This window comes from Chrysochloris asiatica, unplaced genomic scaffold (assembly GCF_000296735.1).
Source record: "Chrysochloris asiatica unplaced genomic scaffold, ChrAsi1.0 scaffold00442, whole genome shotgun sequence".
Taxonomy (NCBI): Eukaryota; Metazoa; Chordata; class Mammalia; order Afrosoricida; family Chrysochloridae; genus Chrysochloris; species Chrysochloris asiatica.
This window is the reverse complement of record NW_006408960.1, coordinates 1,182,976-1,210,685: the sequence shown is the minus strand read 5'-3', so window position 1 is coordinate 1,210,685 and position 27,710 is coordinate 1,182,976. Positions and strand designations below refer to the sequence as shown.

Genomic DNA, 27,710 nt, shown 5'->3' with positions numbered 1-27,710 from the left:
ATATTCTGAAGGAAGTAGCAGTTGACTGGGTGATGAGGGGGTGAATAGTGTCCCAGGAAGCGAGAAAGGCATGTGCAAAGGTCCTATAAAATTATTACTAGAATTATATTTGCATCCCTGCTATGTGAGTTGTCATTATGGTTATTATCTGGAATCTTACTCAACCTTCACATACTAGGTCTATCGCCCTCCCATCTCCACCCTCAACCAAATCACGCCTATCCCAGATTCCAACGCTGCCTCCGGTCCGCGTAGTTAATAAATGGAGAAACTAGGGCTACAAGGTGAACATTCTAGGCCTTAACATTGAGAATGTGGTATGGGTGGGGACAAAGAGAAGAATGAACATTCGGTGCGGGTGGGGACGTAAACCAGAGAGCTTGATGGGCGGGTAAGACGGGAAGCCAGAAAATAACACAGGCGGGGACAAGAACCAGAAAATGAGGCGGGCGGGACTAGTGGAGAACCAGAGAGCTACGCGCGCGGGGCCGTGAAGGAGAATCGAGGTTCGGCGCGGTCGGGGACGAAAAGCGCGAAGACGGCAGCAGGCGCGGGCGGGCGCGGCCTTTGTCTCCTCCTTTCTTATGCTCCGCGGCAGCGCCAGCCCCATGAGCCCACGGCTCCCCGGCCCTCCGGCCCCCTGCAGCCCCTGACCTGTTCCTTCCCTCGCCATGGCCGAGGCTGCCTCTGCCGCCGGGGCCACGTCCCTGGAGGGCGAGCGCGGCAAGAGGCCCCCACCGGAGGGTGAATCTGCAGCCCCAGGGTCCGGAGTGCTGGGTATGTGCGCGGCAGTGGGACCCCAATACGGTTGGCAGGTGCCTTGGGTACTCGCGGCCTGGGGGGGACTGACTCGGGCCTGCAGTCCGGCCGAGGGAACGGGGGCCGGCCCCTCCCGGCACTGCGGCTGCGGCCTGGCGGGTGGGGCTGGACAGTGCAGCGGGCGGGGGTCGCGGCGGCGCGGGGACCTGGACACGCCCACCCCTCCCTCCGAGAGTCAGCAGAGCTGGCAGCAGAGCCCCGCCACCCTCTGTGGTACTAGGTCTTCCTGCAGGGACGCTCTTGAGAGACCCTCCTCACACATACTGGTTTGGGGTTCGAATCCCAGCTAGGCTGTGTGACCTTGGGCAAGTGGCTTAACTGCTCTGGGCCTGTTTCCCACTGTGAAATGCGGGTGAGAGCTGTACCCAGCGCTGATACAATGTAACTCTCAGAGCTGCTAGTGAGCGCCCCATCATTGTGGTTTAGAGGCGGACCTGGGGGAAGGGCATCCTGGCAGAGGCTGGTGCAAAGGATTGGAGGGAGGAAAACAAGCTAAAGCTTTGAATGCTGGGCTGATAGTCTGGAGAGCCTTGGCGGGTGTGTGAGTGAGCAGGAGCTAGGTTCAGTCCAGAATGGCCTGACCCAGCGCCCCGCCCACCCCTCAGATAAACTTTTTGGGAAGAGACTCCTGCAGGCCGGGCGCTATTTGGTGTCCCACAAGGCATGGATGAAGACGGTACCCACGGAGAACTGCGACGTGCTGATGACTTTCCCAGGTACCCAGATGGGGTGAGTTCGGGCGAGAGTCTGTAGGCGGCCTCCGCCCCTGTGACAAGAGCCATCGGTCCCTGTGCCCCTTGCTAGACACGACCGATGACCACACGCTGCTATGGCTGCTGAACCACATCCGCGTGGGCATCCCAGAGCTCATCGTGCAAGTCCGCCACCACCGCCACACACGGGCCTACGCCTTCTTCGTCACGGCCACCTATGAAAGGCGAGTCCCTAGGGCCATGCCTCTCGCTAACCCTGCCGCCCAGTTTCCTGCATTTCTACACACCAAGCGCACTGTCCAGCTCCCCATTTGTATCCCCGCCAGGTGCACCATCCCAGCTTCGGGTTGGTGAGCCAGGACCTTTCGGTGAGCCCATCTCCATTTTCCACCCTGCAGCCTGCTCAGAGGAGCCGATGAGCTTGGGCTGAGGAAGGCTGTGAAGGCTGAGTTCGGTGGAGGCATGCGCGGCTTCTCCTGTGAAGAGGACTTCATCTACGAGAACGTGGAGAGTGAACTGCGCTTCTTCACCTCCCAGGTGCGGCTGGCTGAGTTTCAACGCTCTGTCCCCAACTCGCCTCCCCTATGCCTGTGTCCCCTACCCATGTCTTCGCACCCTACCCGGGCCTCCCACCCTGTACCAATCCCTAGCCCCTCATTCACACCCATGTCCCTCTAACAGTGTCCCTCCTTCCATGCTTGTGATCCATGTTTCCCACTTATGACCCCATTCTCCACTTATGTTCCCAGTCCACCAACCCTCCTCACCCCATTTCCCCCACACCCCCTAATCCCCCATCTGTGACCCAGTCAGTGATAGCCCTTGCCCCTCACGCTTGTGTCCCCGATCCCCTTCTTGCGTCCCCAGCCTGCAGTCCCCAGGCTCATGCTCTCTTCTCCGCAGGAGCGCCAGAGCATCATCCGCTTCTGGCTGCAGAATCTTCGTGCCAAGCAGGGCGAGGCGCTGCACAACGTGCGCTTCCTGGAGGACCAGCCAATCAGTAAGTAGGGTGGGGCCGGTCCTCCAATATCTGTGTAGCCTATCGGTGCAGGAGGGTGGGGCCCTGGAGCCTACCAGCTAGTAAGAATTGGGCTGGGCCAATTTATTGTCACAGGGGCGGGCCTTGGTGGTAAAGTGGGGCTTGTCTCTTGGGGGCGTGGCCAATGGTATATTTTCTGGGTCCGAAAGGAGGTAGGGTAGGACCAAGGACAGCGCTCCTGGGAGCAGGGCTCAGTTTTCCCTCCAGAAAACATTAGCTACTTCAAGTTCGCCTTCTAATGCTAACTTTACACCCCACCTGAGACTTCAGAAGCCCAGACTTCTGAAAATCGTCCCTCCCGGGCTCACCACTCCCTTTCCACCAGCCCTATCCCATCCCCAAGTTTTGCAGGAGAATCACGTATTCCTCCCTAGGGAAGAACCTCTGCCATTTTAAGAGTGAAGAAAACTGGGCAGGCGCACAGTGAGGGGACAGAAATGAGTGGGCAGGCAGGAATCACTGACGTTCGTGCCTCTACAGTCCCCGAGCTGGCAGCCCGCGGAATCATCCAGCAGGTGTTCCCGGTGCACGAGCAGCGCATCCTGAACCGCCTCATGAAATCGTGGGTGCAGGCCGTGTGTGAGAACCAGCCCCTCGGTGCGGCCCATGCCCAGGAGTGGGTAGGTGGGATGTCTGAGGAACTGGATGGGGCTGACTGGGGCTCTTCCCCCTGCAGATGAGATCTGCGACTATTTTGGTGTGAAGATCGCCATGTACTTCGCCTGGCTAGGATTCTACACCTCTGCGATGGTATACCCTGCTGTCTTTGGCTCGGTGCTGTACACGTTCACTGAAGCAGATCAGGTGCGCACAGGGGCGAGGCGCAAGGGCTGGGGAACTGAGACACAGTCCCTATGATCCCAATCAACTCCCAGCGACCTTCCATCTCCCCTGCAGACAAGCCGAGACGTGTCTTGTGTGGTCTTCGCTCTCTTCAACGTGGTCTGGTCCACGCTGTTTCTGGAGGAGTGGAAGCGGAGGGGGGCGGAGTTGGCCTACAAGTGGGGAACGCTGGATTCTCCTGGAGAGGCTGTGGAAGAGCCACGACCGCAGTTCAGGGTGAGTCGGGTTCTGGGCCTATGATTAATAAAGAGACCATTCAGGGTAGGTAGGGACCACTACAAGAGCTAGGGCAGAGGGAGGAAAACTGAGGTTGAGGACCGGGAGAGGGGATGGTTGGTGGGGGGCTCACGTCCCACCCACTGGCTGGTGGCCCTGTCCCACCCACTAGGGCGTCCGGCGCATCAGCCCTGTGACCAGGGCTGAGGAGTTCTACTACCCACCCTGGAAGCGACTACTCTTTCAGCTGTTTGTCAGCCTGCCGTTGTGCCTGGCCTGCCTTGCCTGTGTCTTCTTGCTCATGCTCGGCTGCTTCCAGCTGCAGGTGACCAAAAGGGTCCCTTTCCCAGCCTTTCATCACCAAGCTGACCCAGATTTCCCCAGCCCTGACCTCGAATGACCTGTGAACCCACATTCCAAACACCTGTCCTGAGGCTAGGCCTGAACCTCTTGCCCATTGCTCGCCCCCGAGCCCTGATCCCATGTGACTGTGCGCCCCTGCCCACCCTGAGTTCTGGTCACCCTGGGTGACCTGGCTCCCACTCAACTCCCATCCCAAGTCCTAATGGTGTCCTTCCTGCAGGAGCTGGTGCTGAACGTGAAGGGGCTGCCCCGCCTTGCCCGCTTCCTGCCCAAGGTTGTGCTGGCCGTGTTGGTCAGTGCTAGCGCTGAGGGCTACAAAAAGCTTGCCATCTGGCTCAATGACATGGGTACGCCTTGGGAAAGGAATCCTACCTCTATCCCCCTCACCTGGGTAGGAAAGTCCCCACCACCCCATGGGGCCCTTCCGCCCCTGACTCACTCCCTTGGCCCCCAGAGAACTATCGGCTGGAGAGCGCCTATGAGAAGCACCTCATTATCAAGGTGGTCCTGGTGAGCAGTGATCCCAAACAGGTGGGTGTGCAGGCAGTGGGGGTTAGGGAAGGCACAGGGTGACTGATGGTTCCTACAGTTCCAGTTCGTCAACTCATACCTGAGCCTCTTCTACATCGGCTTCTACCTCAAGGACATGGAACGCCTGAAAGAGGTAAGAACCAGGCCAGGTGGCAGTGGCCCCATGGGGACCTGTGGCACCAGGGAGGAGGTGTGCGGCAGCCTGGGCCCCAGACCCTTCCCCCCTTCTCCATTCTTCTCTCCTCTCTGTCCGTGCGTCCGTGCGTCCTCTCTCTACCTGTCTCTGCCCCATCTGTCCGTCCATCTGTCCGTCGGTCCCTCCACAGCTCCTGCTCATCCTGTCCTTGTCCCAGAGCCTCGAGCGGCAGCTGCGGGCAGTACTGGTCCCGCTTGTGGCCCTGCGGTTCCGCCTGCTCCTCCTCTCCCTCCGTGGCCTCCTGCTAGCGGCCTGGGCCAAAGTACGGGGCGGGCATGGAGGGAGCCAAGTGCAGGGCCTGGCCAGTGAGGCCATTTGTATCCAGGGCTCAATGGGGTGGTGGGGCAGCTGGCAGCTGGGGCTACTCAGATGCAAGGCTGTGCCTGGTGGCTTTGGTGCCTGAATATAGGGCCTCTGGACCAGGGGCGCCTAAATGGACGGGGTGGAGATAGCAGGTGGGTCTAAGTACATGTTGGGGGGTGCATGGCCCTGCCTACCCCCCATGTGGCCACTCTCACCTGCTTCCTGCCCCCAGATGCTGGCCACCCTGCTCATCACCCGCCAGTTCCTCCAGAATGTACGTGAGGTTCTGCAACCACACCTCTATCGGAGGCTGGGCCAAGGCGAACTGGGCTTTCAAGCTGTCTGGGAGCTGGTCCGGGCCCTGCTGGGCCTGCTGGGCCCCCGCTGTTCTACACCCCGCCACCTCGAATCCCAAGCTGAGGAGAGGGCTGGTGGTAGTGGTGTGGGGGGCCGCAGGTGTCTCCGCGGGGGCTGCGGGGCTCCTGAGGAAGAGGAAGACGCAACAATGGAGCGGCGGCCAGCTGGGGAAGGTGGGGAGGAGGGAGACAGACTGCAGGGGGGTCCAGAGGAGGTGGAGGAGGAGGACGAAGACGAGGACGAAGACGAGGAGGATGAGGAGGAGGGGGAGGAAGGTGGCCTCCTGGACTGTGGGTTACGACTAAAGAAAGTTAGCTTTGCTGAGCGTGGCCCTGGGCGGCGCCAGGGCCCGAGTCCTGAGGCCCTGCTGGAGGAGGGCAGCCCCACCATGGTGGAGAAGGGCCTAGAGCCCGGTGTGTTCACGCTGGCCGAGGATGACGATGAGGTCGAGGGCACCTCTGGTAGCCCCGAGCATGATCCGGCCACTGTGCTGCTACGCCGGGCTGGGGGTGAGGGCAGAGACCAGGGCCCCAATGGTGGCCTGGAACCTGAGCCGGACACAGGTGACTCAGCCCGCCGGCAGCGGCGGCAGAACCGGGCATCTTGGATCGATCCGCCCGAGGAGGAGCACTCACCCCAACTCACGCAGGCAGAGTTAGAGAGCTGCATGAAGAAATATGAGGTGAGGCAGCCAGATGAGCAATCTGAGGGTAGATATCAGGCCAGTCATAGGGCAGTCTGAGGGAGGAGGAGGGGTGGGCACATGGTCAGAGGGTGGAGGAGGACATTGCATATAGCAGATGAGGTGGGCAGAGCAGCAGGAGGGGGCAGTCTAAGGGCAGAGGCAGGATGGGGACACACACACAGACTGAGGGAAGAGGCAGGACCAGGTCACATAGTCTGAGGGCTGAGGCAGAATGGAAGCAGACAGTCTGAAGGTGCAGGCAGAAGAGGGGGCACAGAATTCGAGGGCAGAAATGGGGTCTGGGAGGAGTGGCTACATAGTCTGAGGGTAGAGGCAGGCTGGGGAAAGTGAGCATACAGTCTGAGGGTGGAGGCAACATGGGAATGGGCACACAATCTAAAGGTGGAGGCAGGACCTGGTTTGTGTGTGTGTGCGCACGCATAATATGTATGTGTATACACAGCCTGGGACAAGCAGCTCAGTCTGAGGGTGGAGATGAGCTTGTGCAATCCCAAAGCACAGTCAGAGGGAGGAGACCGGGGCTCTGTGTCCCTAGGGCAGCCAAAAGAGGTAGGCTTGAGAAAGGGGGTGTGCTACCTAACCGCAGCTCACCCACCCTCCACAGGACACATTCCAGGACTACCAGGAGATGTTTGTACAGTTCGGTTACGTTGTGCTCTTCTCCTCGGCCTTCCCACTGGCCTCACTCTGTGCCCTCATCAACAATCTCATTGAAATCCGCAGCGATGCCTTCAAGCTGTGCACAGGCCTGCAGCGGCCCTTCGGGCAGCGCGTTGAGAGCATTGGACAGTGGCAGGTGAGGAGGGAGGGTTAGAGTCCCGTCTGGAGAGAGACCTGGAAATAGCACTGCCTGAAGCCCCGTGTCCCCTACCCCCCACAGAAGGTGATGGAGGCCATGGGAGTCTTGGCCATCGTGGTCAACTGCTACCTGATCGGCCAGTGTGGGCAGCTGCAGCGCCTCTTCCCCTGGCTTGGCCCAGAGGCAGCCATAGTGTCTCTGGTAGTGCTTGAGGTGGGGCTGGCGGCCAGGCCGGGACTTGTGGAGTGGGTAGGCTGGTGTCCCCCAAGCCTGCAGCCCCTGTCTCTCTTACAACAGCACTTCGCTCTGCTACTCAAGTACCTCATCCACGTGGCCATTCCTGACATCCCAGGCTGGGTGGCCGAGGAGATGGCCAAGCTTGAGTACCAGCGCCGGGAGGCCTTCAAGGTAGGTGGGCCGGGCCAGGCTCCATTTATCCCTTTACTCAGTGGGGTTCCTCCTCTTCTTCTGCAAATGTGCCAGTCCCTCCTGGAATCCCAGAGACATGCAATGCCAGGCTAGCACAAAGTTGGTCAGCCACCAGCCATCTGCCAGCTTCGGATTTAGGGTCAGGGTCAAGGCTAATGCTTCCAGAAACCCAACCTCTTCCTCCTTTCTCAGAAAGCCTGCAGGTGGGCCAAGGACCTCATGGGACTTTCCACCACAATAGACTGTTCTGTAGTCACACTGTCCAGCTGGATGCCCTAGAGGGGTACAATTCTGTCCCAGTAACAGCTCTGCCCTATGGGACCAATGTAGGCCTAATATATGATTCTACTCACCCAGTTCCTAAGACATTCTTGCTCATGGCCAGGGACAAAGATGGAGGTCAGTAAATCTCTCCTTGGTTCTTGAAAACTCCAGTGTGGGACCCAGGATCCAGCTGGCACCCAGTAAGTGCTTAAACTTGGCTCACTTCCACTGAAAGTGTGGGCTAGCTGATCTAGATAGATCTCCTAAGTGCTCAAATCTCTCTCTCCCACTTCAGCCGAAAGCATCAATGTGGGTCTGGGAATTCAGTTGGTGTCAATAATTGTTTAAATTTCTACTACATCCAGCTCTGGTAGCGTAGTGGTTATGAATCGGGCTGTGAACCTCGAGATCAGCAGTTCGAAACTACCAGCTGTTCCACCGGAGAAAGATGAGGCTTTCTGCTTCCGTAAAGATTTATAGCCTCAGAAACCCTGTACAGGGTCGCTATGAGTCGGAACCGACTCCACAATAACATCCAGCGAAATTACCCAATGTGGGTTCGGGGAACCAGCCAGTGTCCTGGAAGGGTTTAAAGTCGACACACTTGTACTGAGCACTCCTGCGTGGCCCTCGGGCGAGGTGAACACTTTTCAGAAGCCTGTCTCCTGACAACATGCCCTCTGCCCACAGAAGCATGAGCGCCAGGCGCAGCATCACTACCAACAGCAGCAGCGGCGACGGCGGGAGGAGGAGGAAAGGCAACGGCATGCAGAGCATCATGCCAGGCGGGAGCGTGATGCCGGTGGTGGTGGCAGCGGCCGAGAGGAGGCCCGACCCGAAGGCTCTGGGCTGGACCCTGCCGCACCCGAGAAGCCTTCAGCCAAGGCCAAGGGCAGTGGGGCAGGTGGCCACGGCGCCGCCGAGCGGCCCAAGCGTCCAGGCTCGCTCCTAGCGCCCAACAATGTAATGAAACTGAAGCAGATCATCCCGCTTCAGGGCAAGTTCCTGTCTTCCGGGGCCACAGCCTCTCCGGCTGGCATGAGCACCAACCTTACCACCCGGCCAGCCGCTGCCCAGTCACCCACAGGCAGCGACACCCGCCTGCCGGCCTTCCTCAAGTTCCTCAAGTCACCCGAAACCCGGCGGGACCCAGAGCAGCGTAGCCACTCACCACCCAAAGCCTTCCACGCCGGCAAGCTCTTCCCCTTTGGTGGGGCCCGGGCCGAAGCAGGGGCCAACGGGGCGGGCGGGCAGACCCGGCCTGATGGGATCCCCGGTGGCAGTGGCAGCGGCCGGCCCCAGCGGAGTGGGCTAATGGACGAGGCCGCAGCTGAGGAGCCAGAAGCTGCCCGGCCCGAGGAGGAAAGCTCAGGTCATAAGCTTTAACTCGGGGGTGGGGATGCTGGGCCTGGCGTTGGGGCTGGGAGGTGATCAGGCCCCGGGAACAGAGGCAGCCCCAATGTGTGGTGCACGTTGGGGACCTGGGGATGTGGTATGTGGAGTCTCTTGGGACCCTCAAGAACCAGGAGCCACATGCCTGACCCTCTTTGCACCAGGGAGGGATGCCAAATCCCTGTTCAAGCACCCACCTGGGGATCCCCCCACTTCCATAAGACCCCACATTCAGCTCACTCTGGGGGGCCTAGACCTAGACCCCTTAGCCTCTATGCAAAACCTCCCCTCCACAACCTTTCCTCAGATGTAGGCTGGGGCTGCTCACCCAGGGCCGAGAGGCTGCACCCACATTGGCACCAACCAGAGGCCCCGGCCTCACTCCCCCCAAGGCCCCCCTGGCTCAGGCCATGGGAGCCTGAGAGGTGGCAGCCGCAGATGTTTGCAGGGACTTACCCAGACTCTCCTCAGTGCCCAGAGGCAGGGGTACTTCATAGACTCCCCACTTGGCCTCCCATCAGAAGCAATAAGGCCTTGACGTGCCTGTACACATGGGAGGGAGTATGGGCAGGGTCCTGGGTCCAGTGGCATGGGCGGCACCCCCCGGAACGGCCCCTCTCACCTCCGCAGGGACAGCGCTGGCCCTCGTGGGCGCCCCTGCCCTCCGTACCCGTCGCAGCCGGAGCCCTGCGCTGCCATCACCACCGCTGCTGCCGCTGCCCCGGCCCCCAACACCACCACCCACTGGCTGCTGGCAGTGGGATGGGCCGTGGGGCTGTGGGGCTGAGGGTGCCGCTACTGCTGCCCATCAGGTCCCCACCACCGCCGCGGATTGCCCGCCATGTGCCCACGTTGGTCCTCCACCTGCCCCACAGCCCCTGCCAGGGGATGCCAGCTTCTACAGTCTCCTGCCCCCACCACCACCCACCCTGGAACATCCTGAGTCTCCTGAGTCCGAGCCCAGTCCAAGCCCCCAGGCCGTGTGCTGGCCCAGTGGCTGGCACTAGCCCTCTGCCCACTTGCCCAAGCTCATATGCAATACCCATTGAGGGCTGGACGCCTGAGTTCCAGGGCCACCCTATCTGCCGTTGTCCTTTCAACCAGGAGGGGGGACGAAAGGAAACCCCCCCAAACCAACAGAAAACATACATACACAGAATAGGCAATTATTTATTTGTTTTTAATTTATTTTGTCATATTTTTGTAAAACGGCAGAAATGCAATAAAAAGTATATTTCAACAGTGCCCAGGGTCAGCGCCAAGGAGGAGTGGGGGCCCCTTCCTCACAGATGCCAGGTCCTATTCTGGCCTCTCCCTGGAACTGGGACTCAGGGCCACAAATAGAAAGTTAAGAGACCACTGCTGCCTATGAAGTGGCCCAGATTTGGGGGGGAGCAGCTGCAGGGCCACTAGGAATGGGTTCAGCCACCCAGACAAGGAGACAAGTTGCCAACACAAAAAGGCAGTTTAGGAGCCAGCGTCTGGGGACTGTGGGGGAGTGGGCTTAGTGGTCCTCTCTGGCTATGTGGGGGACAGTCTAGAAGAGGTGGCATTTCCCAGCACACCCTTTCTCTGGATCACCCTCTGAGACCTGAACAGGGAGAAGAAAGAATGTACGACAGTCAGAAGGCACCAAGCAGGTTGGGGAGGGACAGACATGGCTTCCCCTCTCCCCACCGTGTTTTCAATAACATGATCTCTGACCCCCACTGTTGTCTGCAAGAAGTAGATAGGTCCACACTCAAAGGTGAGACGGTGCAGGGCTGGGCTGAAGGGACAGGTGGGAGGAAGCAGCCCCATGGGGGGCCATGAACAGGTCACTGGAGGTGGAGTGCAGCCTGTGCGAAGGCACAGAGGTGTGGGAGCACAAAGGTGAGAGGGGGCTGGAGAGGCAGAGAGATGGGCAGAGGCTGGCACAAGGCTCCCTGGGGGGGGGGAGGGGGGAGCAGAAGGGAGCCACGGATGGTTAGGTGAGTAGTAGGGGTAGGTTCAGATGCCAGGGTAAGGGTGGGTCTCATCAGCCCAGAAACAGCTGAGCTGTGGACAAGTGGCAGGCAGCAGACTAGCAGATGTGGGGCTGGTGGGGCAGCTGAAAGGACACAGTGCCCTCTCCTCTGCCCATTTTCTCAAACGTGAACCAGCAGCACGGCCACATGCCTGCTGGGGTTGAACTGACTTGGGAGTAGGGCCACCAATCTGAGTGTCTCCAGTGAGCTGAAACCCCCTTAGCTGACAATAGCCAGGTTTGTCTTCCCTGGGAAGACATGAGCCAGCTCAGCCTTGAGGAACCTAGGACCACCCCCTTCCCCAGGGACTGGCAGTGATAACCGAGCTGGGGATCCTCTCCACTGCCCCCAGCACTTGGCTCCCACACTGTGGTCTCTGGTGAGCACAAGTGGAGCTACCCCCAGCATTGCAAATGCCCCCACACCCCACCATGAGCACCACTGACCATGTCTATTACAAGTGGCTGCACAGAGCCGGACTTCTCTCTGACCCAGGGCACAGGGCACAGATACCATCTGCAGTAGTCACACCATGCAAGGCTGACAGGGTTCTGAGACCCCATGCCTCACAGGGGTGGTCATCTCCAATACCACCCTGCTCGGCAGCATCCTGGGAATAGTATCCAACCATAACTTTGTCCTCAGATGGATGGTTTCCAAGGTGACGGGTCCACAGGGACACCTGGGCAGGTGAGGTAGAGGAGCAGGTCCAACAAGTCTTGGCTCTCAGTAAGGCAGCCACAGTGGGACCACGAGAGTCCAGCTGGTCCCGGCCACTAGTGAGGGTGCCCTCTCAGCTCCTCCTGGTGGCGATCAGATGCCTCGCAGACACCCAATGTTGGACAGAAAGATCCTTTTATTGGGGTAGACACTGAGCACGCACTAGTCCATGATAAAATGACTGAAGGTTCCAGAAGGGCCTCCTTTGTCCCTCACATAGGCTCAGAGTGAGGGTGGATCTGGGCCCAGAAGAGTTTCCGGTGGAACACTAGACCAGTCGAGTCTTAAAGGCCCGGGCTAGCGACTGGGCAGGTGGGGGGAGAAGGCTGCTTTGCTGTCCCTGCAAATCAGAGGCTGGGACTCCTGGCCCCCACCCTCGTGGCCACACTTTCATTTGTGAGAAGAGTTGGGGAGCAGAGGGAGGGGGGCTTGGTAGGGGAAAATAACAATGGTTTGTTTTTAAAAAAGCATCTACCGACATCACGCTACGGGGTCTGACGTCCGCTTTAACCATCGCTGGGTACACTTTACAGCATAAATAAAAACTTGAGGAAAATAAATACATCAGCTCCTAGGAGGGTGGACGCAGTGTGGATGGCGCGTGTGGGTAGGACAGGCAGGGTGGGGCGGGCACGGACACACGGCGCACAGCAGACACGACAGGAGGTGCAGTGAGGGCAATGCGAGTCTTAAGTGTCCTCGTGCATGTCCTGGCTGTCGGTCCGTGCGATCTTGCGAGGGGGAGCTGAGCTCTCGCCCTCCAGGTCCACTTGCTCCTGGTCTCGCTTCTTGGCAGCGTTCTGGGGGGTAGGGAGGAGGGGCAATGAGCCAGACCTGCCCCCAAACTCCTGCCCAGAGCCCAGGCCCCAGCCCATGAGCAGATGAGCAAACAGGCACTGTTGGACACTGGGGACTCAGCTGGGATGGTGGGGCCAGGCAGTAAGCAGGGCCACGTGTGACCTGCTCCTGGATGGGCAGCCACGAACTATCCTCCAGGACCCAACAGTCCCCCCCAGCTCCCTAGGGCTGACAATGTGCAGATGTCACACAAGTTCCCCAGGGTCCACCCGCTCCCATCGAGGTCAGGTGATGTCTGGTGGCCAAGGTATCTCTGTCACGGGGTCACTGAAAACCTCACCTGGACATCACCAGCCCACACGCACCCTTAAGTTGCCAAAGAAGCTAACCACGTGGCAGAAAAATGTAGAATTCCAGTTAAAAAAGGAAACTCCCTGGCCTCAGAAGGCCAGTCCTATGGCGGGAAGGGACACCAGAGGTCCCACAGAGGGGAGACTTGTCACTGCAACTATACCCCTTGTGTTGACTGATGCTGTCATTGTGCTCCCTGTGGGCCTCCAGCCCGGTCACTCAACACACCTAGCCCCATCCTTCTCCAAGCCTCGGCAGCTCAGCACAGCTCTTCCCTCTGGATGTTCCTCCCATTCCCTGGGCATCTGTCAAACTCTTACTCTCCCCTCAAAACCCCAATCAAGCACTTGTTCCTCCCAGTCCTCACACCTGGCCCGCTCAGCCTCACCTTTTTGTCCCATTGCTGATGTAGGTAGCGCAAGAGGATATTTGTCTTTTCTGTCACGATGACTAAGGAGGAAAGACAGAAGTCACAGGAGAGATGGCGAGGGAGCAGCTGAAGTGTCCCCACTCCACCCCTGCTAGTACCAGCCCTTCCAGAATGGGAGCTCAGCAAGCGGGGGGATGCACCACTCTTAGCTAGCAGGGACCCCACCCCTAGATGGCTACACCCCCCACTCAGAATTGCCACCACAAGAGATCTGAACCAGCTGTCCTATAGCCCAGGGTCTCAGCCTTGGGTGAGGCAGCAGGGACTCTTAGGCCCCATGCATTCATCTATAGGGCTGTTCAGCCCAGAGGGTCACAGGGATTCAAAAAGTTTAAAACAAACTGCCCTCTCCACATGGCAGCTATGTCCCCTGACTGGTCACCATGGCCATCTTCCACTCCCGTCTTGGGACAGCACCACTCTCCCCAATGGGGACTCTCACTCTGAGGGACCCTGTCCCTGAGCTTGCACAGTGGGGGGAGAAAGGGCTGGGGAGGGCCGAGCACTGCACATGCCACCTGGAGGGTCCCAGCAAGTCATGTGTCCTCAAGGGCGGGAGCAGACCAAGTCTACGACACACATATTAGCCAGTGCCCCTCCCTCACAGTGGCTCTTTAGTCCCACCAGGCCCCCAGAGGCAGTCATTCCTCTGTCACCCCAGGACAATGACCTGGGAAGGGGTTTGAGGACCCCCACGCTCCCGTGCCAATGCAGCCTCTGGGCACCACTCTTGGATAGCCAGGCGAAAACAGAGGGACCGACAGAGAGGCCTACTTACTTTGTTCAGATGGGTACTCCCTCGTGGGCAGGTAGACTGAGGGACGTCGGTTCTGGGGGAGGACAGGAAAAGATCAGTTACGAGTTTGGTGGATCTGGCTCCCCACACCCTTCACACAGGGTAGGTAACACAGCAGGAAGTCAGACGAGGCTGGGCTTGCAGAGCTGCCTCCATTTCAAACACGATCCTGCTCAGGACGTGCATGTCCCCACTAAGCTTGTGGCCCCTCAACCCCTGCAACCCTCAGACACATACTCACCGAAGCTTTGCACACGGAGTCAGCATGGAATCGGCTAAAATTGCTTTTGTTGTAGACGGGCAATCCTTTCAGAAAATCGGCCTAAAATAATGGGGAAGGGCATGTGAGAAGCCAGGCTAGCAACTGGACCTTAGTCTCCTTTTCTCTCTTGCTTGAACCCTCCAGAAGACTCGCTGGAGCCTAATATCCAATACAGACATGACATGACTTAAAAGCCAACCAATGTGGTAAGTGCTTCACCAGTCTGCTACCATGAGAAAGGCAAGGATACTGGGGCTCAGAGAGGGTGGGCCACTTTCTTACAAGTCACACAGCGAGGTATCAGCAAGACGAAGACTTAGGCCCAGGTCAGTCACACAAGCTCCTGGACCCCGGGGCAGCAGGACTGTCAATGAGAGGCCCCTGGCTATCCTCAGCACAGGCACAAGGAACACAAGGCTGTCTTTGTTCAAGTTTCTGTGCATCCATCTTCCATAAAGATGGGATGAAGAAAGACTTGTCAGTTCTGAGAGAAGGAATCCCTGGTTGTACAAACTGTTACAAACTGGACTACCAGCCAAACAGTTGTCAGTTTGCCTCAACCAGAGAAGGACCCTAGCTTGAAGAGGCCTCATTCTGGGTGGAGGCGAGTGTCTGCCTCTCACAGAGCCCCAGCTACCAAGTGGGAAGAATCTAGGCCACCTCTAAGAAACGGAGGCAGGCAAGCTGGGGTCTGGATCTTCAGAGGGGCAGAGCTGAAGAGCTAAGGGCTGAAGGTCAGCTTGGGGAAGGCTGTGTCTCTGTGGGGTTCTCTGACTTCCTGCCATGGGGACTTCCTAAATACCTCATCAAATAAGGTCTTAACCTGACAAGGTAAGTGTTGGTCTCACTCATCACACATACAGGGAATCTGAGGCAAAGTGGTTACATGCCACATGTCCAAGATTCCCAGCTTTGAAGCCAGGCTGCTCCCACTGTGTGACCTGCCAGCACCTCAGTTTCCCTGCCTGCAAACCAAGGAAGGGCTGCAGAGCCCCGAAGGCTGTGTCATCACTCTAGGATTCAGACATAGGAGGGACCAGCACCCTTGGGGGTAGATCTCAAAGCCAAAGTCCAGAGACGGCCTGGGGAGAAATGCTATTGGGGGGGGGGGGAAGCATGCAGACTGGAGCAGCGATGTCCTGCCTCCATGATGTGCAGCCAGGGATGTCATGGCTGGAGTGCGGACAGTCCCTGCTATACACACAGCTCACACCTGCGCTACCTGCTACTCAAGGCCACCCCAGGTCCCTTAAACATACCTCTCCATCTCAGGAGCTCAACCCCAGCTTGGCCCGACTTCACCCAATTAACCCATTTTCTCAGGTCCCACCTATGGGGCAGGGCACTGGGGGAGCCACCACAGACCTGCTCCTGGCTTCATGTGAGCCAGAGAACCACACAGGTGAGTGAGTGTAAGCAGCCTGACAGAAGGGGTGCAGGTAAGGGGACCCAGTCTGAGGGCATACAAGTAGAGACCTAAAGGATGGATCCCTGTCCTAGTCCCGCCTACTCTGACCCCTCCACAGCCCCCAGGGTCCTAGATACCCAATCTTGCCCCTGCTGGCCTCCAACCACAACACCAGCATCCTGACACCTCCAGGAAAGTCCCTTTCTCTAATTAGGGAACCATCCCTTAACCCCAGCTCAAAGTGGTTCAAAGCCTGTCCGTTACTGCTTCCCCACCTGTTCAGAACCTCAGCCACAGTGGCTCACACCCCAGTGTGATTACCTCTGGACATGTCCCCTCCCTCTCTGACACCTCCTGGAGCCCACAGCCCCACTCAGCTCCAGCTCTCAGCCTTCATGAAACAGGGCCCACTTCCCAAGACACAATCTATGGACAGAAGTGGCACAGCCTGTGTGTATAGGGCACGGGCTGGCAAGAATGGAGTAGGGGACAAGGTAAGCTGGAGAACAAGGCCTGAGACAAGGGAACGTCTTCACTGCAGCTGGTCAACATTTCCTCAACAAATCCCAGGAACATCTGGCTTGGTCAACCAATTCATGCCACATGGGTCACCCATTGTTGACCAAGCCAGACTCAGTGGGCCAGGAGAGGAAAGGCATAGGTGGCCTCAGTCCAGACGGGTCTCCAGGGAGGGTGCATCCCAGGAAGGAGGAGCAGCAGGGAAAGGGTCTGGGATGGCAAGGGCTTGGAAGGTGGATACAGAGGTGTTCAGGTCACACAAAGGGCGTGCGTGGCTAGACCACACAAGGCCTGGTGCACCCCGTGGGGAGCTGGGGTTTCATCCAGGTTACAACCTGAAGTTCCAGAAAGTGGTATAATGTCTTTAAAAGCTCCCTCTAGTCCCCAGGTAAATTATGCACGGCCAGGCATGGTGTTGTGGGTTAATGCACTGGACTGCAAAGTTGGTTTGAACTGCAAGGTTGGCATTTCAAGCTTACCAGCCAATCCTCAGAAACCCTACACAGGGTTGCTCTGAGTCTGAACTGACTGGAAAGCACTTAACAGTTACCAACGCAGGAGGGAGCCAGCAGTCCCTGGATGACTCAAATGGTTCATTACTTGCCTATTAGCTGAAAGGCTGGCAGTCTGAAACCATCCAGCGGAAGAAAAGCCTGGTGATCTACTTCCAAAAGGCCACAGCCTAGGAAACCTAGGGGGCACGGCTCTACTGTACACACGGTCATGGGCGCCAAAATGGATCAAAAGCAACCAACTAATATGAATGGGGCTGAGGAGGGGGCAGGCAGGCAGCCAGGTGGGAGGTGGCTCTGCTGGACCAGGGAGGAGGTAGAGGTATGCTGGTGATGAAGCCAACGGAAGCCTCTTGTGGACTGGGCGTGGAGTACGCGGTGACAGAGAGGCCCATGCTTGTTCCACCCATCTTCCTGGCCTGCCACGCACCACGCGAAGGGATGCAGGCCCGACTCTGGGTTAGGGGGTAACTAGGCTTTGTTGAGCCCTGGGTCACCTCCCCCATTCCCCCAGCCATGGGGATGCTCTACAGTGCCAGATGGGGGTGGGGAGGGGAGGCTTCAGCACAACTCTGGGGTCAGGTCACCACCATCGCCCTTCAGAGGTGGGAAACTTGAACCTCAAAACAGCCCCCAGACCCAAGCTGAAGGGCGCTCTGGTGGCAGACAGGATTTAGACCTCCAACGACCAGGCAGCCCTCTTCTCATCCCTACTATCGACAGCGGGGAGGAGTCCCTAAATCATGACAATGCAATGGGGTCTGGAACATGGTGGGGCAGGTGAACCCTGAACGGTGGGGGTGGGGTCCAGCCCTGGGGGACTGAAGCGGTCGGCGATGTCGCACTTCCTTTGGTGACAAAGCCCTGCCATGTCCCGAGGCCAAACCTCTCCCCCTCCGCGACCACCAGGCCGGTCCCACCCCGACCCTCCTGAACTAGAGATGTCCCGGCGGGCAGGCAGAAAACAAGGCCTGAGATAGGGGATTCAGTGAACCCCATCCCCATCGCGGGCGACTTCCGGAGGGGAGGGCGACCCGGAAATGAATGAGTTGTCAGGGCCTGAAACCTACAAGGGGTAAGGGGTTTGGGAGGGAGCTGGCGAAGGGTCAACAGGAAGCGTGTGGAAGGGCCTGGCAGTCGAAGGTTAAAGGTGAGTGGGAAGGGAGGGGCCGGCCCGAGGGGAAAGAGCCTGAGGGGGCTGGACAGGGCAGTGAGGGGCCTCGGGGGTTACGGGGGGGGTCGGCTCGAGTCGCCATTTTGTCGGGCGAAGGAGGGGTACAGGCCTGGCGCCCACACTCACCATCTTCTGTTGCCACCGTCCCCGCCGTCGCCGCCGCCGTCTCCTCAGCCGCCGCCGTCGCCGCCACCACTGCCGCCTTCTCAGCCACTGCCGCCGCACAGTAACTTCCAGCCACGGCACAGCCCACTCTGATGGCGCCGCCAGCTCCCGTCATTGGTCCATTCTCTAACCCCACCCCCACAATTTGGAGCCTATGCGCATTCCCATTGGTCGGATTCGACAAGGTCAGCTTTCATTGGCTGTAACGCCTCTTCCTTAGCATCAAGTTCGGTTGAGAACACAAAACCCCGCCTGGGACTTGGAAGGGAGGGAAGATCCGGAAGTGGGCAGGGCACGCCGCGAAGCCTTTTGGGAATTGTAGTCCCAGAAGTTTGCAGGTAACTTAAGAAATCGTTTCCAAAGGCGTCTCATTGGCTTTTCACAGCAGCTCCGGAAAACTGGGATCCTTCTGGTAGCATAGTGGTTACGAATCGGGCTGCGAACTGCGAACCGCAAGGCCAGCAGTCCGAAACTACCAGCTGCTCCATGGGAGAAAGATGAGGCTTTCTGCTCTGGTAAAGATTTACAGCCTTGGGAACCCTGTTCAGGGTCCCTATGGGTCGAAACCGACTCAATGGCACTTAACAATAACAACAACCCTTCCAGAGGGCCCCTCTAGATGAGTCCTAAAGAAGCTTTGGTAGCGTAGTGGTTACGAATCGGGATGCAAACCTTAAGGTCAGCAGTTCGAAACTACCAGCTGTTCCATGGGAACAGCTCTGCTGTTCTGCTCCCGTCAAGATTTACAGCCTTGGAAACCCTATACAGGGTCGCTATGGGTCGGAACCGACTCGACGGTAATTAACAACAACAACAAGAGGAGTGAGTCCTAAAGGCGTAGTGGTTACGAATCGGGTTGTGTGCCTCTAAGGTCAGCAGTTCGAAACTACCAGCTGTTCCGTGGGAGAAAGATGAGGCTTTCTGCTCCCGTTAAAGATTTGCAGCCTCGGAAACCCTGTGCAGGGTCAGTATGAGTCGGAACCGACTCCACGGTACTTAACAACAGAGGAGGCCTTGTGTGGCACTGTGGGTTAATGCGCTGGACTGCAAAGTCGTTTAAACCACAAAGTCTGTGGTTCAAGCTTACCAGCCGCTCCTCAGAAACCCTACAGAGTCCACTGAGTCGGAACCGACTCGACAGCTCCTGGTGTAGCTCTGTAGGATAAGCAATGGACTGAAAGATTGGTCCACCACCACTCCCCGTAAAAAGAAAAAAAGGCCATCTGGATGTGGCGCTGTAGGTTAAGGCGCCAGACTGCAAAGTTGAAGATTCAAGCTCACCAGCTGTACCTCGGAAACCCTATACAGGGTCGCTATGGGTCCGAACCGACTCGACTACACTTCACAGCACAGCAGCAGCTACCATAAAGCTTTATAGTCTTGGAAATTCCATGGAGCGGTTCTACACCATCCTAATAGGGTGAACAGGAACGGAATCAACTGGAAGTGAGTGGAGGTTTAGACTTTTGCTCAAACACTTCCCATGGTTCCCTAGTCCCTTGAGTATTCACTTGAATCTCAAATTCTGGGCCTCACTCGTCAAGTGTCCCCGTACAATCCCTCCTCCAATAAGCCTCCCCTTACTGCGTTTATTCCAAGGTCAAATCAGACTTCTTGGACTCCCTCTTCCCAGAGCGCCCACAAAGCCTTGACACCATCCCACCCCCCTCACCCCCCCCAATATTTCAAAGCTGTCTGGGTAGGAGGCATCCACTCTCCCACTAGACTGATAGCCCTGTGAAAGCAGGAAGCACCTAGGTTGTTATTAAGTGGGCACTACGGGTCAGAACTGACTCGATGGCACTTCACAACCACCATTCGTAGTATTGCTCCAACCACAAAATAGACAAGGAAAGAGCATCGCCTTTTATAGAAGTCAAATGAGTATCAGAGAGCAATGGCCTCGTTCAAGGCCTCACATCCCATCCTCGAGGGCACACAGTGAACCCCGCACATCACCATATTCCTCCCTTCCCAGACCTTGAAGTTATAACAGTTTCATATATCAAACAAATGGAAATTTAAACATTAGATGACATTAAGTAACTATTGCTCACTTTTTCAAAGTATGGTAAGAGTTGGGATTAAGAGACTTTAAGGGATACATTTTGAATTCTTCACAGAGCTGAGATCTGTATGAAATTAACATAGAAGGGATTAGGAAGTGGACTGTGGTACATGTTCCAAGTTCTTCCTGATTGAAAATACATAAAGGGATTTGACAAGGTCTGACTCTGCTCCACTTCCAGTCTTGGCCTAAATCTTCTGTTGGGTCAATCCCCAATTTGGAGAGTATTCATGCCCTAGTCTGTCCGTTCTCGCAAAAAACAAAGCAGAAGACGAGGTTCCGTAGGAGGAAACGTTTGAATGGAGGTCTCTCGGGCCGCAAGGCGCTCTTCAATGGCTCAGCGACTTCCGACCCTTGTGCATGCGGCGAAGGATAACCTGGATGCCGGCTGCCGTGCTCAGGCGTCGGATCCAACCGTGCGTGTGTTTGCGCTTGATGTTGCTCGGCTGATACTCATTCCCGCGCGTCTTACCCCGTGCGGGCTGCGGAGTGGGGAGGCCCCAAGCATCCGGGAGTCCCAGCCAGGTATGAGGCTGGAGCCACCTAGCAGAGAAACGGGGGGAAAGGTCAAGGGGTTTTCGGGTCACGTGGAAGTAAACAGTAGGCGTTAGTCCCTGATACAATTCTCACTCCCAGATTTGGAGAACGGTCTCTCTGAAGACTCACCTGCCCCCCAACAAGGCTACTGACCTACTGGCGAGCCTCCACGGGCGACCTAAAGACCCGGCCATAGAAGCCATGTTTAGACACGTCGTGTCGAACGCCAGAGATTCCACCACTACGAAATAAAGGCTTCTGGGACGTATTCCTCCTACAGCAAGGCCGGCGTTAGCGCCAGCGCCTCTGGGAGTTGTAGTTTCACACTTGCCCACATGCGTGAGCTTCCGTGCCGCAAAGGGAATGTAATTCTTTCTGGGGACCAGCAGATGGCGGCGAAGGCGAATGGCTGTTCTTTGGTATGCGCAGTATGTCCCACGGCGTGCTGGGAGTTGTAGTTCCTTATGTTGACCAGCAGAGGGTGCCCCGGGGTAGCCGTGGCGCAGCTGGTGGCAGCCGCTGGAAACTGCTGGTATATCCCCGCCTCAGCCCCAGCAGCATCCGGGCAGATGGCACACAACTGGCTGGCAGCTTTTCTCTGACCCCTGCCAAGTCTCCGCTCCTTGGCGGAAAGCCCAGGAGGCCTGAGTTCACGCTGGCTAAATGTCCTTGGGGTGGTCTGCCATCCTCTGTGGCCTCTTGGGTTCCAAACTTGGCCTTGCCAGTCTTGCCCTGATTCAGGCCTAGATGAGTTTTTCTAATGCACAGATGTGAACTCCTCCCATGGTCACACAGCTTCAATGGCTTCCCATGGAAAATGTCCACCTCCTATAGATGGCATGTCAGGCCCTCTACACATACACACACAGCCGTCTCATCCACACCACACCACACCCTCCTCTCTGCCTGGTATCTTTTTATTCATCCTTTAAACTCGTTCTCAGATGTCCCCCTCTGGATCCTGGCCTTCTCTGGTTCAACCCTGACTCTACAGGGCTGGGAGTGTTTTTCCCCCCATCACTCACTACAGTCCAGGGGCCCTTCAGAGTACCAGCCTAGAACTGAGTCCCTGTGGACGCCCTAGCATCTAGCAGCGTAGCAGCTTCAGTAGGAGTGTTTGGAGGATTGTTTGCTGAATGAACAAATGTGTACATAGTTTCCCAATAGCACCCTGTGTGGCACAAGTGGGTGGCTGGGCCTAATCCAGCTCTGGCAGCAAATTCCTGGAGCAGAGTGGGCCAGGAGCAAGGAAATAGTTAACCCTTTATTGACGGAATTCCTTGCCACCTGCACTGCCACTTAGCAAACAAGCAACCAAGCCATAATAATACCAATTTATTGAAAGCATATAGGCAAGAGCCTTCAACCTTTATAGCATTAATTTCACAAAGAGAAGAAGTGACTTCTTCAAGGCCACACTTTCAGCAGAATGCTGGATTCTCTGAACCTAGCCTGGACCAGAGAGCTGGGGGGTGTCGACCTCTGGCCACTGCCCTTCAGAGTTTCATCAAAGAGACGCAGTTACAGCTCTAAGACTTCTGTTTTAAGTTTATTGTTGTTGTTAGGTGCCATTGAGTCCGTTCCGATTCGATGCACAACAAAACAAAACACTGCCCAGTCCTGCACCAACCTCACAAATGTTGTTACACTGAGTCTACTGCTGCCACTGTGCCAAGCCGTCTCATCCGGCGTCTTCCTCTTTTTCGCTGACTCTCGACACACTTTATGTAAAGCATGATGTTCTTCTCCAGGTTTAGGCTTGTTGTTGTTGTCAAGTGCCATCCAGTCGGTTCTGACTCAAAGCAACCCCGTATAGGGTTTCTGAAGAGCGGTTGGTGAGTTTCCGTCCAAATTGATCTTGTGGTCGAGTGTTTATCCTACAGTGGCATAATAACAATTATCAGGCGTTGGTATCGTATAGCCTTGCGTTCAAGTCCCAGCCCTGCCCCGCCCCCTGCTTGCCTTGGGACCTTGGGCAACTGACCTGCCCTTTATGAACTTCAGATTCCCCAACCTGAAATTGCAAAGATCTAGGAATCTGTTTACAGAAGCACAGAGAGAGTCTAAGAGTAAGGGGACTACGTTTGGCGGCGGCACGGCAATTTGGAGGGACCGGGCAGGGAGACCCCATGTGAAGGAAGAACACCCCTGCCATCCCCTCCAAGGAGCCTCCAAAACCGCAGGTTGCTATACCTCTTTCGGCCCTGAGCCAGGCGGGATCCAGCTCCCCAACCTCCGCGAGCCCCTGAAAGGGGTGTGGTCTCTGCTCCTAGGGCCCGCCTCCGTCTTAGTTTCGCCACCTCTGGTTGGCTAGTTAACTAGGCCAAGTCAGCTCACAGTTGCGATTGGCCTAGGAACCCGCCCGTCCGCGCACGGCTCTGCCCACCCAGGCAGGGACTTAAAGGGCCGATTTGCTTAGTGACTGTGGGATGCCCCTGCGCTGACCGCCGGGGCCCGCGCCAGCCTCTGCTACCCGCATAGACTCACCAGACCTGAACCCCGCGCCACCATGTAAACGGCGCCTGCTGGTGGACGCTGGCTTTTCGACCCGAGACCCCTCCGCCCCGCCTCGGGTCTCGGGGCCCTCGATGAGGTGAGCGGGGAGAGGGCCCGGGCGGGGGACCTCGAGGCCCGTGACCGAGGTGGGGGTGTCCTTCCTGCCCGGGCTCCTAGAAAGCCGTATATCCCCAGCGGCCCCCTCCCCGCAAGGCTGACAGGCGCCGGAGGGCAGGGAGGTAGCGCGGCGCATCTACGCTCCGCTCCGCAATCCGGGTGGGGGCCTTCCCAGGGTGGGGGCGCTGCTGACTCCCCTCCATCAGGGAGCCCCTGCCCCTAAGGCCGGGCCTTGGGCGAGCATACCCCCTGCAGCACCCAGGCTGGGGTCAAGGCTTCATCTCAAAGCCTCCAGGCCCTAAATTATGGGGGGTGCTGTGTGAGGCTCCCCTCGTGTTATGTAACCACCTACGGTTGCCATGGACACGGGGGGGGGGGGAGGGTGGCCCAGGAGTGGGATGAAAGCCCCTAGAGGGATGGAGGCGACTCCATTCTCATCTCCACTATTGGGGCTTGCCCTTGTCAATCCCAGAACTCAAGGTGCAGAAAGCAGCTTCCTTCTAACTACCTCTGGGCCTCAACTTGCCCATCTGTGAAACAGGCCCAGTTCACCCATCTTGGGCAAAAGTAGGAATTCAGGGAAGCTAGGGTTCTCCAGCTCTGTTCTGCCAATAGGAGTGTAATTTTTATTAGAATGTTTTTGTTAAGTGCCTTCAAGTCGGTTCTGACTCATAGGGACCCTGTATAGGGTTTCCAAGGAGCAACTGATGGTTGGCAGTTCAAACCGACCTTGTAGTCAAGTATTTATCCTACAGCACCACACTCTACTCTCAATGAGGAGCTGAGCTGGACCTTTTGGAGCTCAGACCAGAACCTCCTCCCCCCCGGTAGTCACCTTCCTTGGACCAGGTGCCTAGGCAGAAGTCTGGGGTAGGGCTCAACAGGGATCTGCACCTTTGAAGATGTCTTCCCAGGCCCTCAAGATATGTTGGTTTAACCATAATAGATGGATTCTGATACAACAGGGGAGAGAAATATCAAACAGCTATCAAATTCTTAAAAGTACAGATTTTCTGAATCAATTAAACTGGATGAATCCCGAAGACTCTCATCCAGGGATGCTCTTTAAACCCTGAACCAAAATTGTCCCTTGAGGTCACCTTTTAACTAAAACAACAGAGTACCTCATAAAATAAAGACAGTTATAAGTTCCTTTTCAAAAAGAAAAGAAAAAAAAATTATCTATAGGAAACCAAATAGTTAAAAATTACTCTAAAGCAAAGTTGAGAAGGTAAAGAAACTAGAGTACTGGGAAAAAAATAGAGCCAGAACTGGATGAATGGAAATGATGACACATTGTAAGAATGTAACCAAAATCTGTGAATTCCTTGTCTTTGAAATCACTAAATGGGAACATAATTTACTATGTAAACTTTTGCCTTAAACACAATATTAAAAGGAAAAGAAAGGCTGGTTTAGTGACCATAGAAGAGTGCATGAGTGAATGGGTAAAGGAATGAATGGATTTAGGCAGCCATGCTGCTGCACTTGACATTGGTGGTGGTGGTTCTGTGCAGTGGAGTCAGTTCTGATTCATAGTGACCCTGTATAGGGTTTCTAAGGCTGCAAAAACTCTTTACAGGAGCAGAAAGCCTCATCTTTCTCCTGTGGAACAGCTGGTCGTTTTGAACTACTGACCTTGGGGTCAGCAACCTGATTTATAACCACTATACTACTAAAGGTTATTGCTGTCAAGCTGATTCTGAATCTTGATGACCCATGTATGCAGAGTACAGTGATTACATAGGGTTTTCAAGGCTGTGACTTTTTAGAAGCAGATCATCAGAACTGTCTTCAAACGTGTTTCTGGTTGGGTTGGAACAAGTAACCTCTCAACACTTTACCTCTCATGCTTCCCAGGAATTCCTTTAGGTAGCCATAACTGCTGTAAACTTGAGTCAAATTTGTCACAATGCCCCCCCCCCCCATCTAGATAGCCCCACCTCCTGCTCTCCCCCAATTTCCCTACCTTCCCTGTAGATGCCTCTTAGAGGTATCCAGGCTGCCCTGGGAGGGTGGCCAGCCACCAAGCTGGTATACTGCCCAGAGAAAGCCTCTTTCTGGTACTTTGGCTGGTTCCAGCCCTCCCTAAACTGGGACTTCTTAGAAGGAGCTCCACCCCGAAAGGCTCCCCAGTCCAGGTGCTAGGAGTGGATATTGCACAGGTATAGGGCTCCTCCCATTTGGATGACTCCTGAGCTGGAACTGTCCCCTCACAGGACGCACCATGTTGACCGGGGTGACCGATGGGATCTTCTGCTGCCTGCTGGGTGCACCACCCAACACGGTGGGACCCCTGGAGAGTGTGGAGTCCAGCGATGGCTACACTTTTGTGGAGGTCAAGCCAGGCCGTGTCCTGCGGGTGAAACACGCTGGGCCTACTCCGACCCCAAACCCACCACCACCACCACCACTCCCCGACGATGCTCAGGGGGACCGCTCCGGCCTGGTCCGCTGCCAGCGCCGAATCACTGTGTACCGCAACGGGCGGTTATTGGTGGAAAACCTGGGCCGAGAGCCACGAGCCGACCTGCATTGGCAAAATGGCTCTGGAGAGCCTCCAGCCGCCCTGGAGGTGGAATTGGCAGAGCCAGCAGGCAGTGAGAGCCGTTCAGGTCCCGGCAGTGCGGGCAGCAGCGGGCGTCGGCGGCGTGCCCGGCGCCCCAAGCGGACCATCCACATTGACTGTGAGAAGCGCATCACCAGCTGCAAGGGTGCCCAGGCTGATGTGGTGCTCTTTTTCATCCACGGAGTCGGTGGCTCCCTGGCCATCTGGAAGGAACAGCTGGACTTTTTTGTGCGCCTGGGCTATGAGGTGGTAGCTCCAGACCTGGCAGGCCACGGGGCCAGCTCAGCACCCCAGGTGGCTGCGGCCTATACCTTCTACGCCCTGGCTGAGGACATGCGAGCTATCTTCAAGCGCTATGCCAAGAAACGCAACATACTCATCGGGCATTCATACGGGTATGATGATGACACAGGTGTGGGGCCAGGGATGGGGGCTGCAGGGACCAGACATCCAGATAGAAAATGCTAACTTCTTTCACAGAATGAAAACCTGCAACAAGACAGACCGTGCCCATCACTATTGCTAGTGCTTCACGTTGCGTTGTTGTTAGGTAGGGTCAAGTCAGTTCCCACTCATAGTGACCCTATAGAGGGTTTCCAAGGCTATAAATCTTTACAGGAGCAGAAAGCCTCATCTTTCTTCTGAGGAGCTGCTGGTAGGTTTGAACTTCCAACCTTAGGGTTAGCAGTCCAGTGCTTATCCTACAGCACCACCAACACTCTCATCACATTGTTTTAGGGCAGGGTTTTTCAACTTCAGCACTATGACATTTTGGAATATTCAATGGTAGAATTCTTCACTTCCATATTGGAGACCCGGGTTCAATTCCTACTAATGTACCTTACATACAGCTACCACCTATATGTCAGTGGAGGCTGGCATGTAGCTATGATGCTGACCCAGTTCTTGTGGAGCATCCAAACTAACACTGGGAAGAAAGTCCTGGTGATCCACTTCCTAAAATCAGACAGTGACAACTCTGTGGACTAAAACGAGCAAGGGCTGATTTAAAGGCAGCTAACCTTTAAATCAATTGTCCGGAGGAAACAATTGTTGGAGAAGGATGTCATGCTGGGTAAGGTGAAGGGTCAGAGAAAAAGAGAAAGACCCCTAACGAGATGGATTGGCCAGGTGGCATCATTGATGGCGTCAAGTGTGGCAGCGGTAGTGAGGTTGGCCCAGGATCGGACATTGTTTCGTTCTGCTGTGTGTGGGGTTTCTATGAGTCGATTCTGACTCGATGGCACCTGACAACAACAACAACTACCACAACAGTCCTTTGCTGTGGGGACTATTTAGTGCACTGTAGGATATGTAGCCACATTCCTGGCATCTACATGCCTCTCAGTCATGTCAGAAATGTCTCCAATACTTCCAAAAGTCCCCCGGAAGCAGGATGAGAACTGCTGTCTTAGACTAAAATGTTAAATTAGCAACTCAGGTTATTACCCTTGTGTCATAGGGAAGGATTTATTAGAACCTCAAAGGCATTTGCCAAGAACCCATTCTGTAGAAGATTTTGACCAGGTACCTGATCACTGGAAAACAGTACCATTCTTCCTATTTCCTTCACCAGAGGAAGCACCAGATTCACTGTTTTAATGATTGTTGTTGTTGTTGTTGTTAGGTGCCTTCGAGTTGGCACCGACTCATAGCACAGCAGAATGAAACACTGCCTGATCCTGGGCCAACCTCACTACTGTTGCCACACTTGAGTCCATCGATGCTGCCACCTAGCCAATCCATCTCATTGGAGGGTCTTCCTCTTTTTCTCTGACCCTCCACCTTACCAAGCATAATATCCTTCTCTAG

The 27,710-nt window shown here is 56.2% G+C and overlaps 4 protein-coding genes across 4 annotated transcripts in view; 2 read left to right on the top strand and 2 right to left on the bottom strand.

The window, feature by feature from the left end:
• Positions 1-671: 671 nt before the first annotated feature.
• On the top strand, positions 672-9,977 carry ANO8 (anoctamin 8). The gene is made up of 18 exons (XM_006877125.1): positions 672-777; positions 1,425-1,535; positions 1,624-1,756; positions 1,931-2,069; positions 2,436-2,532; positions 3,052-3,168; positions 3,248-3,375; positions 3,469-3,630; positions 3,803-3,955; positions 4,214-4,340; positions 4,448-4,503; positions 4,583-4,657; positions 5,256-6,062; positions 6,691-6,882; positions 6,967-7,098; positions 7,183-7,293; positions 8,269-8,950; positions 9,601-9,977. The coding sequence occupies exons 1-18, from the start codon at positions 672-674 to the stop codon at positions 9,975-9,977; spliced, it is 3,705 nt and encodes a 1,234-aa protein (XP_006877187.1).
• Positions 9,978-12,385: 2,408 nt separating this feature from the next.
• On the bottom strand, positions 12,386-18,184 carry DDA1 (DET1 and DDB1 associated 1). Its single transcript, XM_006877124.1, has 5 exons — positions 18,073-18,184; positions 14,313-14,393; positions 14,054-14,105; positions 13,234-13,295; positions 12,386-12,496 (listed from the first exon to the last, which is right to left on the bottom strand). The coding sequence occupies exons 1-5, from the start codon at positions 18,073-18,075 to the stop codon at positions 12,386-12,388; spliced, it is 309 nt and encodes a 102-aa protein (XP_006877186.1). The 5' UTR covers positions 18,076-18,184.
• Positions 18,185-20,508: 2,324 nt separating this feature from the next.
• On the bottom strand, positions 20,509-20,919 carry MRPL34 (mitochondrial ribosomal protein L34). The gene is made up of 2 exons (XM_006877123.1): positions 20,846-20,919; positions 20,509-20,722 (listed from the first exon to the last, which is right to left on the bottom strand). Exons 1-2 carry the CDS (start codon positions 20,917-20,919, stop codon positions 20,509-20,511), a joined length of 288 nt encoding a protein of 95 aa, XP_006877185.1.
• A 4,631-nt stretch (positions 20,920-25,550) lies between these two features.
• ABHD8 (abhydrolase domain containing 8) overlaps positions 25,551-27,710 on the top strand; it is a 7,368-nt gene continuing 5,208 nt past the window's right edge. Inside the window, exon 1 of the mRNA XM_006877136.1 lies at positions 25,551-26,293. Within this exon, the coding sequence (XP_006877198.1) occupies positions 25,557-26,293 (737 nt within the window). The 5' untranslated portion in view covers positions 25,551-25,556. The remainder of the gene's footprint in view (positions 26,294-27,710) is intronic.

Excerpts from the sequence above, each read along its gene's own strand:
- DDA1 (XM_006877124.1), bottom strand. Across the intron at positions 14,106-14,312 it reads ACTCCGTGTGCAAAGCTTCG|AACCGACGTCCCTCAGTCTA; the intron begins GTGAGTATGTGT and ends GTCCTCCCCCAG. Across the intron at positions 13,296-14,053 it reads GGAGTACCCATCTGAACAAA|TCATCGTGACAGAAAAGACA; the intron begins GTAAGTAGGCCT and ends TTTCCTCCTTAG.
- MRPL34 (XM_006877123.1), bottom strand. The coding sequence starts at position 20,919 with ATGGCTTCTATGGCCGGGTCTTTAGGTCGCCCGTGGAGGCTCGCCAGT. Across the intron at positions 20,723-20,845 it reads GTAGCCTTGTTGGGGGGCAG|GTGGCTCCAGCCTCATACCT; the intron begins GTGAGTCTTCAG and ends TTTCTCTGCTAG.
- ANO8 (XM_006877125.1), top strand. The coding sequence starts at position 672 with ATGGCCGAGGCTGCCTCTGCCGCCGGGGCCACGTCCCTGGAGGGCGAG. Across the intron at positions 1,536-1,623 it reads CGTGCTGATGACTTTCCCAG|ACACGACCGATGACCACACG; the intron begins GTACCCAGATGG and ends GCCCCTTGCTAG. Across the intron at positions 4,341-4,447 it reads CATCTGGCTCAATGACATGG|AGAACTATCGGCTGGAGAGC; the intron begins GTACGCCTTGGG and ends CTTGGCCCCCAG.